General features: G+C 46.7%; 3 protein-coding genes across 5 annotated transcripts in view; 2 read left to right on the top strand and 1 right to left on the bottom strand.

Moving 5' to 3' along the window:
• LOC119277655 (F-box protein At5g03100-like) overlaps positions 1–148 on the bottom strand; it is a 3,950-nt gene extending 3,802 nt beyond the window's left edge. For all 3 annotated transcript variants that reach the window (XM_037558943.1, XM_037558942.1, XM_037558944.1), the window contains exon 1: positions 6–148. The gene's annotated coding sequence lies outside the window, so the exon portion shown is untranslated. The remainder of the gene's footprint in view (positions 1–5) is intronic.
• Positions 149–592: 444 nt separating this feature from the next.
• Positions 593–2,519, top strand: LOC119281741. Its single transcript, XM_037562189.1, has 2 exons — positions 593–965; positions 1,789–2,519. Exons 1-2 carry the CDS (start codon positions 693–695, stop codon positions 1,855–1,857), a joined length of 342 nt encoding a protein of 113 aa, XP_037418086.1. The 5' UTR covers positions 593–692; the 3' UTR covers positions 1,858–2,519.
• A 1,713-nt stretch (positions 2,520–4,232) lies between these two features.
• On the top strand, positions 4,233–5,885 carry LOC119281740 (serine/threonine-protein phosphatase 7 long form homolog). The gene is made up of 4 exons (XM_037562188.1): positions 4,233–4,672; positions 4,759–5,010; positions 5,090–5,278; positions 5,358–5,885. Exons 1-4 carry the CDS (start codon positions 4,535–4,537, stop codon positions 5,364–5,366), a joined length of 588 nt encoding a protein of 195 aa, XP_037418085.1. The 5' UTR covers positions 4,233–4,534; the 3' UTR covers positions 5,367–5,885.
• The last annotated feature ends 3,167 nt before the right edge of the window (positions 5,886–9,052 follow it).

Below are 9,052 nucleotides of genomic sequence, written 5' to 3'. Positions count from 1 at the left end.
CAAACCTGGGCAATCCTCAAGTCGCCGAGGGAGGGAGGAAAACCTGGTTACTCCTCAAGTCGCCGGCTAAGGAAAACGATGGAAGGACCAAGGAGAGAGAGGAAAGAGTGACCGGAATTTGGGCGTTACTTGCTCGCTTCGGCTCGTCCACTACTTCTTGTTTCTTTTCGCCGGCCGGTACTTCTTGTTTCTTCTTGTTTCTTTTAGATATAATATACTATCTAAAAGAAAAGTAGTGTTCCGTTTTTCCTCTTACATTCCCCGCTTCGTCCAACCTCTCCTACGACCGCCACCCTTCCATCGATTTTCTTTCCATCCTCGAGCGGTTTTCTCTCATATCAGGTTGATCACGTCTGATTCGCTTAACTAATTGCTCCCGTGACTCCCGTTCAGTTTCCTGTTTTTATTCTTTTCAAACCTGCCCTGCCCGATCTTCTACTGCCTCGCTCGATCTGATCTAGAGGAGGGGCTTTTCTTGTGCTGTCGTTGAAGATGTTGGGAGAGAGAATGAACGAGAGCAGAGAGGAGAGCAGCCGTCGTACTGGCCGGTAGAGGCGCGGTCGGTGTGCGAGACGACCGGCGAAGGGACCCTGCGGCCGTGGTGTGCTGGTCGGCTCGCCGAGCGAGCGGTTCGATACGGGCATGACACAGGGAGCCCGCGGAGGTTCTGGAAGTTTGTGCTCAGGCAGGACATGTCTGGTGGCGGCAAGGGTGTCTCCTCCGCCGCTGCCATAACCTATTCGCTGACCTGCATCGGCAGCAAGCCTCGGGCCCCGCTCTGCCCCAGGAGCATCGGTTCCTCCCCACCTGTCTCGATCCCACCGCCCCACACCCAGGAGGAGAGGCAGCGACTGACGAGATACGGCGTCGTTGCTGGTGGTGTAAGGAGGACGGCCCAAGCAACACCACGACGGCAGCTCGCCGCTACCGTGGCATGGACTGGCGTCCCGTACTCCAAGATATGGGTAAGCGCCCGTGATCCCCACCCAGCCCCTCCCCTCCCCTAAATTCCTAGACCCCCTCCCGTCTCGATCCCGCCCACGTTCTGATCCACGGGCGCTATTGCAGCACTGGCTGCTTGGCGATGGAGGCTTGGGATCCTGCACCATGAGAGCATATTGGGTGTTGCTATGCTTGATTCCATTGCTGAATTGCTTGTGCTCCCCACGACCGCGGGAGTGGGTAGCGGGTGAGTTGGAGTTCGATTTTGTTACGAATGTGCGGCCTGTGGTAACAATTAGGGAGAGGTATTTAATCTGCCGGCAAGGATCTGCATTGGGATTTTGAGAATTAAGTGTCACCAATCAATGTATAGTTGTCAATAAATTTCATGATTTGAAGTTTCCCTAAAACTCAAGAACAGGGGTTTATGTATTTTATCAGCCTAAATGAAATAAATCAATTACTTTGCACAACCAAGTCGATATTGTGTTTAATTAGTAATTAGTGAAAAAATACTGCATACATAATTAAGATGTTACATGAGCAGGTTCTGACGTCAAGATGAGGGCATTGGCATATGAACACAATGCTCTGAACATTCTATTGCTTACAAGCTCGTATGTATTGCATGCACCAGGAGGGAAGGAACACCGTGTGTGGAGTTACTGTACGACAGTGCTTTTTTGAAATTCCTGAAAAATTCTTGAAAGTTTTTATCGTGAGTATCATTTATCTTTTACACTCTTGTTTTCCTCACTTATGTCTGTCCAGGAGTATAGTCGATCAATTTGCTTCCTTACATATCTTTACGTAGGAATTTCAATGTTGCTCTAACTCGTTGTGCAGATCATTGATGTCTGCACCATATGCTGGTGGATGGCACAAGAGGTGTTCAAGCGAGTGACTGACATGTAAGCCGTGGCGGCACAACCCTGTTTCGGGGAGAAAACGACTGAGGCCCTATAGGTAACATCACATCATTGAGCCGCATGAAACAACTTTGTTAAATGCCTCATTGTTATACTGCACACCCTTTTCGTAATACTTAGCCATAACTATAAACAGTCGCGGGATAAATTGTTCTTGTACAAACAAAGGGGTGGCTTTTTTCAATACAGTTTGGAGAAGACCCTTCTGTTAAAGAAGTTTATGATGGTACAGAGCACTCCCGAAACTAGATACCAGCCGCCAGCATGATTTGATTGTCCAGTATATTTTATGCTGCAAAATCTGAAAGCTGCGAATGTAATGTTGAACATCTCATTTCAAAGTATATGTAATGATTTTTTTTCTATTTTAACTTTTTTATCTCTTGATAAATGTCGCGGTTGTTAATTTAACTTTGGGATAAGAATATGATTTTCTGTCTCATTTGGTACATAGAAGCTTGAGCCTTTTCCCTTTTGTGTTCTCATCCATTATTATCTTGCATAAATTTATGATCATTGTTTTTCTCTGGCTAAGCTATTTTGTACAGTTTCATGCTTTACCAGTAATCACTACTATTCTTCTCATGCAGATACGCGGTGAAATAAATTATATTCCATGGTCACTGAATTCAATAATTATACTGGTTTCATTTTTTTGACTCAAACATGTAGGGGTTCAAGAATGATTTTTTCTTGATTAATTAGTACATATATTTTTGAAAGCATTAGACTTTTTGACTGTTAGAAATTAGATATGAAGGAACATTTATGGATAGTTCAAATGTCTTTTGATTGTAAGAGTAAACTATATACCATGATATATCTTTATTTAAACAAATACATGCATTGGGTTTGTATGATCCTGTAACAAAAGGAGAACTATTTGCATGCAGTTTTGGTTGAGTTGATTCTTGATAGTATCACCTCAATATCTATGCATAAATGAGGTTTTCCGGTGCAACACACAGGCACTCACCTAGTTTTAGTAAATATTCCAACTTAGACAAGGTATTCAGATGCTTCTCTCCTGCCGCCGGTGGAGTTCATCCTCCTGCTTTTCCCCTGCTTCTGTTGTTGTTGCTCCTCTGCCCGTGCTGCTGCTGCTCTTCTCCACCGGTGCTGCCGCTCTGCCCGTTCTGCTGCTGCTCTGTCCGTGGCCGTGACCGTGCTACTGTTCCTCTACCCTGATCCATGTGGTGCCGCACAGAGAGGCAAATTTGACAATTTTGACCTTGAGATAAAATCAATTCACAGAATGAACTGCCCGTGAAACTATTTCACGTCCCTGACCTTTTTGTGTAGCGCCCACCACGCAGGCGCCACACCCTACGGTGCAATGCCTAGCACGGGGGCGTTGCACGCCAGTCCACCGTGGCAGCCCTGGGCCCCGCACCCAGCAGTGCAGCGCCTCGGAGCTAGGCGCCACACATGTAATGTGAAGCGCCTAGCCGTCGGGCGCTGCACTGTGACTTAGATCCAGCCGCGGCGGCCCTCTCCTTCCCCACCCACCCCATTGCAGCGGTTACAGAAGAACAGAAGAAGCTGCGGCGGAGGCCCTCTCCACTCCCCCTCTCAATCCCCTCTCCCAAATCCTTCAGATCTGACGATTTGGTCCGTGGATTTCGTCACCAATCCATCCTAGAAGGTACTCTCCTCCGATCCCCTTCTTTCTATCCATAGAAAATATACTATTTTGAAGATTTGGGGAACCTTTGTTTGATTTGATTAGATTAGAATCTTGCATGTATTAGAACTCATGTTTGTTTGATTTGGGGAACCCTAGTTTAATTTATTTTTTTGAAAAAATATGGTTGGATACATAGGTTGACATGTTATTTATACGGAAAAGTTTATTTGTATGAAGTAGGCCTAGTTTAGTTTATGTGTGTTGAACTTATATTTGTTTTGACAAGAATGCTTTGGATACATATGCTTTGAATTTTGCATCTAGTAGCCGTACTTTAGTTTATCTGTATTTAAAAGATAATTGTGTTGACAAGAAAGTTTTTTTTTCAAATTGTTAGGATGGTTTGGCTTCTCGATGATCATTGGGACAAACAACACCGGTCGTACGCTATGTCGGTGGAGCAACGGGTAACAATGAAAGTTGTCGGTGTTATGAATTTCATGTTTATTTCAAACACAAATGCCCCATATATAATGATTTGTTTGTTTGTTTGTAGGAGCTTGTACCTTTGAAGCTTCGGTCTCACGGGGTCACCCTTGGGTGGATGCGCTATGATGAGCGGTACACACCGTATGTAAGGGAGACAGGACTTCTCCCTTTCATTCAGTTGGTCAGCCGGCTGACGCCACCCAACAATGCTGCAACACTCATCGCGCTTATTGATCATTGGAGGCCGGAGACACACACTTTCCATCTTCGGACCGGGGAGATGACCGTGACGCTCCAGGATATGGCTATGATCACCGGTCTTCCTATCGATGGGAACCCTTTATGTATGAACACCGATTCTGATGGGTGGCGCGCAGATGCATGCCCTTATCGGTACGGTTCCTCCGGAGCCTCGGGAGCCAGAAGTAGAAGACAAGAAGAAGGAAAGAGTCGCAACCGGTGCTCCTTTCACGTGGATTAATCGAACTTTGGTACTTGCCCTGAGGATGCTAATGAGGACACGGTGAAGACATATGCTCGTGTCTACATGTGGTACGTGATATTCAAGACTATGTTTGCTGATGGCACATGCAAGAATGCTCCATGGATGTGGCTGAAGGCGTTGACCGTCTTCGATAGCAAATGGAGTTGGGGTTCGGCAACACTGGCTTACTTGTATCGACAAGTATGAAGTTGTTTCCTTTTCACTTCATTGCTACATTATCAATGCGATCTTGCTGTTAATTCAACCATGTTCTCTTTTATGTGCAGCTAGACGAAGCCTGTTGTAGGCCATCTGGAGGTATTGGTGGTTGTATGCTCGCACTTTCCATATGGAGCTGGGAGCGTTTGCCAGTTGGACGACCGAAGACCATGAAGTACGAGGATTGGGACGACAAAAACGACCCACTACGGCTCCCCGCTTGGGCTCACAAGTGGGATGTGTTAAATGAGACGACAGATGATCCGTCGGTCATGTACAAGTTGTACAAGAGCGAGCTGGACGTGATCACGCCTGAGCAGGTGAATCAACATTGCATAAGTGATTATCATGCTTCTATCATAACTCGATATCAATTTTTCATTCTATCCCATTTTGCAGGTGGAATGGGAGCCGTATGGAAAAGGAGAGAGTTTTGGTAACCCTATAGAGTTCAGGCTGAATCCGATGTGCACTAGGGATAGGGATCTCTGGCATATGCGGTGCCCACTCATATGCAACTGGGCGGTTGAGCTTCACCTGCCACATCGGGTGTTCCGCCAGTTTGGTTTTTTCCAGTCATTTCCGCGGGTAAGATATAATTAACCTTGAGCACTTAGCGGCTTCTCGGCGGTTTCAATGGTGGTAATATTCTGTTTCTAACTTGCAGGTTGGATAGAAAAAGCAGCGGAAGATCAAGGATTGGGCCACGCATCACAGGGAGTATGTCATACAGTTCGCGCTTAGTGTGGAGCAAGCTAGGGCTGGAAAACGAGCCCAGCTTCGTGAGCATTGCCCGATCATGTTCAACAACTATCTCACATGGTTTCTTGGAAGTACCCGTGTGGAGGTATGCAAGCCGGCGTATGCTGATGAGATCTTGCAAGATCCGACTGTTTTTGATGAGCTAGCCCAGCACCAGTACAACGCATTAGTCAGGAAAGGCAACTCAGTGATCCCTTCAGCTCCAATGATGAACTCAGTGATCCCTTCAGCACCGGTATTGAATGTGCCTATTGAGAAAGTCTTGACCCCCGGGATCTATTTTTTGTGTGCGAGCAATTTGTGGTACAAAGTGGCGAACCGCTTGTCAGAGAAAGCGAGACAACAATCTTGAAGATCATCGGACAACTCCTTAAGGCCACATGCCCTATAGAAGTTCGAACAAAAGTGCCTCATGCACCATCGATGGTGCAACGGAGCATGCCCGGGAATGTCAATGTCCACCGCGTTAAGAATTCCTGGATGCCGATCCGATATGACACAAATTTCCCTTTGAGCGGGTAACACCTTCGTCCTCAAAAGATGCAAAAACCACTCCTAGTTGTCATTGTTCTCCACCTCAACCAAAGCAAATGCCAATGGCAACACCCGGTTATTGGCATCACTTGCTATTGCAACAACAAGGTGCCCTTGTATTGTCCGGTCAAGAACGTGCCATTAATGGCGATGACCGGCCTACAGTGTTCGAAAGCCCTCACGCATTGCTCGAATGCCCAAAATGCACGACTAAATACTCAGACTTTCCTTCCTTCACGAACCGTTGTTTGGTGCCCATGAGGCTCGACCACATGAACCATGCCCGGGTTTGTCGCGACCATGGCTAAAAACAACCTAGGGATTCGGTTGTATGCTTCCTCCCAAGTACCATACAACATCTTAAATGCGGCTTGCTTCGCCTTCCATGCCTTGCCGTACTTCACCTTGTAATGAAAGATGGCTTTCACAAGGTCAATGACATGTTGGACGCTCATTGTTGGAAGTGTGGATATTGAGTTGGAGAGCCTGTAAGCGATGAACTCGAACGTGTGTTGTCTGTGGTCTTGTGACACAATCTTGCCATCCACCCTTTTGCTTCGGCACATGTGAGTTGGCACACAACTCACTACGTGCCAAGTGGGACCTCCTTTCCATGGTCTTGCATGCACAATCCACGGACATATTTCATCTTCACATCCACATGCAACCGTGTAGCGCACATTGACATCCGAGTGCACCACCTTGTGTGGACGATAATGCGTAACCGAGTAGTTGTCGAGCCACATCTTCAATTCCAAGAAGGTTTCAAACTTAGACCCTTTTGCAATCCGGTTCTTGTCATCTCCCAAATCATGGTGAGAGCTTGGCCTAACCCCAACAAATATACATTGGCCACCATCTACCACGGCTTTATCCGCGAGACTAACATCCTTGAACAATGTAGTCTGACGATCCCGACCGAATACCTTCTCGAAAGCTTCGGCCTCCTTCACCGTGAACCCTCTCCGCATCAACTTGTTCGTCGGGACCATCGTCATCCGAGTCCGATGCATATGCACGGGAAAAGGGATGGAATGGTCCATTGTCTCTTGCAAATGATATTTGTCGAGATCACCCACATTGTTGTCATGGAGATCAACTTCATTGTCATCGTCCACATACTCACCATTCTCCTCTTGCAAAGCTTCAGCTTGATTGCTTGTAAACGGGCTCAATGTTGGCCTCACTTCTTGGGTCAAAAGAGGTTCAACAATTTCATCTCGCTTCAAGGGTGGGGGGCTACTAGCAACCAAAGGGGAGGGGTTCCGGTTCAAGTCCAAATGCAACCTTGAATCAACCTTCTTCGTTAAAAATAACTCAAGAGCCTTGTCTAGTGGTTCGGCCACCGTTTCCTTGTATGCAACCCAACGTTGCTCCGAGTTGACACGCATTGTCTTCCAACGGATGTGCATTCCAAAACCTACATTATGCCTTCCCTCCAACTCAACGATATCACTAGGGTCCAGCCAATTCAAATATTTCCTCACTTGTTGCAACAACTCCACATAGCTAGGACTACTATCAAACACCATGTCAATCTCATCCGGGTCCAGTTCAATATTGCCTTTCAAGAAGGCGTCTTTGTCCCCATGATGAACAAACACACATGTTCCCATCCCTATAAGCATTCAAACAACACAACGTAACATTGCTTCCATGAGTACTAATCCAAGGATTAACAAGGAATACAAACCCTAAAATATATATCAAACAACAACCCTAACCCTAACCCTAACCATAAACCTAGCCCTAAACCTAACCCTAGCATCAACATAAGAAAACCCATAAGAATAACCCTAACATACTAACAAAGCCTAATCATAGGAAATTGGCAAACAAACATCTCACATCTCCATGCAAATATCTAGATCCAAACAAAACTAGGGTTTCCCCAAACTAGCAACAAATGAGCAAAATGCTAACATTACTTGGATCAAAACAAGGGGATCGGAGAAGATTACCTTGAGGGAGGGTTTGACTTCGAAATCCACGGACAAATTCGCCAAATTTGCATGATTTGGGAAAGGATTTGAGAGGGGGAGAGAGTGGGAGAGGGGGCAAAGCTTGGGTGTGTGGGGTGAGGGGAGTGGGGGAGGGGGAAGGGGGGCCAGCCGAGTGGTTGGATAAGTCACAGTGCAGCGCCCGAGCGCCAGGCGCTGCACTTTAAATGTGTGGCCCCTAGCTCTTAGGCGCTGCACTGCTGGGTGCGGGCCCAGGGGCTGCCACGGTGGACAGATGTGCAACGCCCCAGAGGTAGGCGCTGCATAGTAGGGTGTGGCGCCTTCGTGGTGGGCGCTACACAAAAAGGTCAGGGACGTGAAATAGTTTCACGGGCAGTTCACTCTGTGAATTGATTTCGTCCTGAGGTCAAAATTGTCAAATTTGCTGCACAGAGATCCTGTGGACTTGCTGCTCCTCTGCTCCTTGTGCTGCTCGTGTTCCTGGGAAGAAGGTAACTTTGTGTTGCTTGTTCCATGTCTGAAATTCCTTCTGAACTGGTAATTCTATATATGCTCTCTGTAAAAAAACTTGCAGGGTAGTCTATCAGCAGAAGAAGCCTTAGTGAAAGGATCGATATGGTTAACTAGGGGGGGGGGTGAATAGGCAACTACCAATTTTTAGGCTTTCTTAAACAAATTAATAATAGCAACAAATAGGTTGTGTAGATATGCAATTAGGTGAAAAACCTACATGCTGCTAGCGCAACAAGCAACACAAGCAAGTAAGGAAAACAATACAACAAAAGCTAGCACAAAGTAAAGGTAGAAATAACCACAAGTTGAGCCGGTGAAGACGAGAATGTGTCACTGAAGTTCTTTCTCTTTGAGGGGAAGTACTTCTCGGTTGGAGCTGTGTGGAGGCACAATGCTCCCCAAGAAGCCACTAGGGCCACCGTATTCTCCTCACGCCCTCGCACAATGCAAGATGCCGTGATTCCACTAGTGGTGCCCTTGAAGGCGGCGACCGGACCTTTACAAACAAGGTTGGGGCAATCTCCACAACAAGCTTGGAGGCTCCCAACAACACCACGGAGCTTCACCACAATGGAATGTAGCTCCGGGGTGA

Source organism: Triticum dicoccoides, chromosome 3B (genome assembly GCF_002162155.2).
Source record: "Triticum dicoccoides isolate Atlit2015 ecotype Zavitan chromosome 3B, WEW_v2.0, whole genome shotgun sequence".
NCBI classification, from domain to species: Eukaryota; Viridiplantae; Streptophyta; class Magnoliopsida; order Poales; family Poaceae; genus Triticum; species Triticum dicoccoides.
This window is presented reverse-complemented; position numbering and strand designations above follow the sequence as displayed.

Bases quoted from the DNA above. Each gene is read 5' to 3' on its own strand.
- LOC119281740 (XM_037562188.1), top strand. From the start codon at position 4,535: ATGTGGTACGTGATATTCAAGACTATGTTTGCTGATGGCACATGCAAG. The intron at 4,673-4,758 runs GTATGAAGTTGT...TTTTATGTGCAG, and splicing joins TGGCTTACTTGTATCGACAA to CTAGACGAAGCCTGTTGTAG. The intron at 5,011-5,089 runs GTGAATCAACAT...CCCATTTTGCAG, and splicing joins ACGTGATCACGCCTGAGCAG to GTGGAATGGGAGCCGTATGG.
- LOC119281741 (XM_037562189.1), top strand. From the start codon at position 693: ATGTCTGGTGGCGGCAAGGGTGTCTCCTCCGCCGCTGCCATAACCTAT. The intron at 966-1,788 runs GTAAGCGCCCGT...CTCGTTGTGCAG, and splicing joins TCCCGTACTCCAAGATATGG to ATCATTGATGTCTGCACCAT.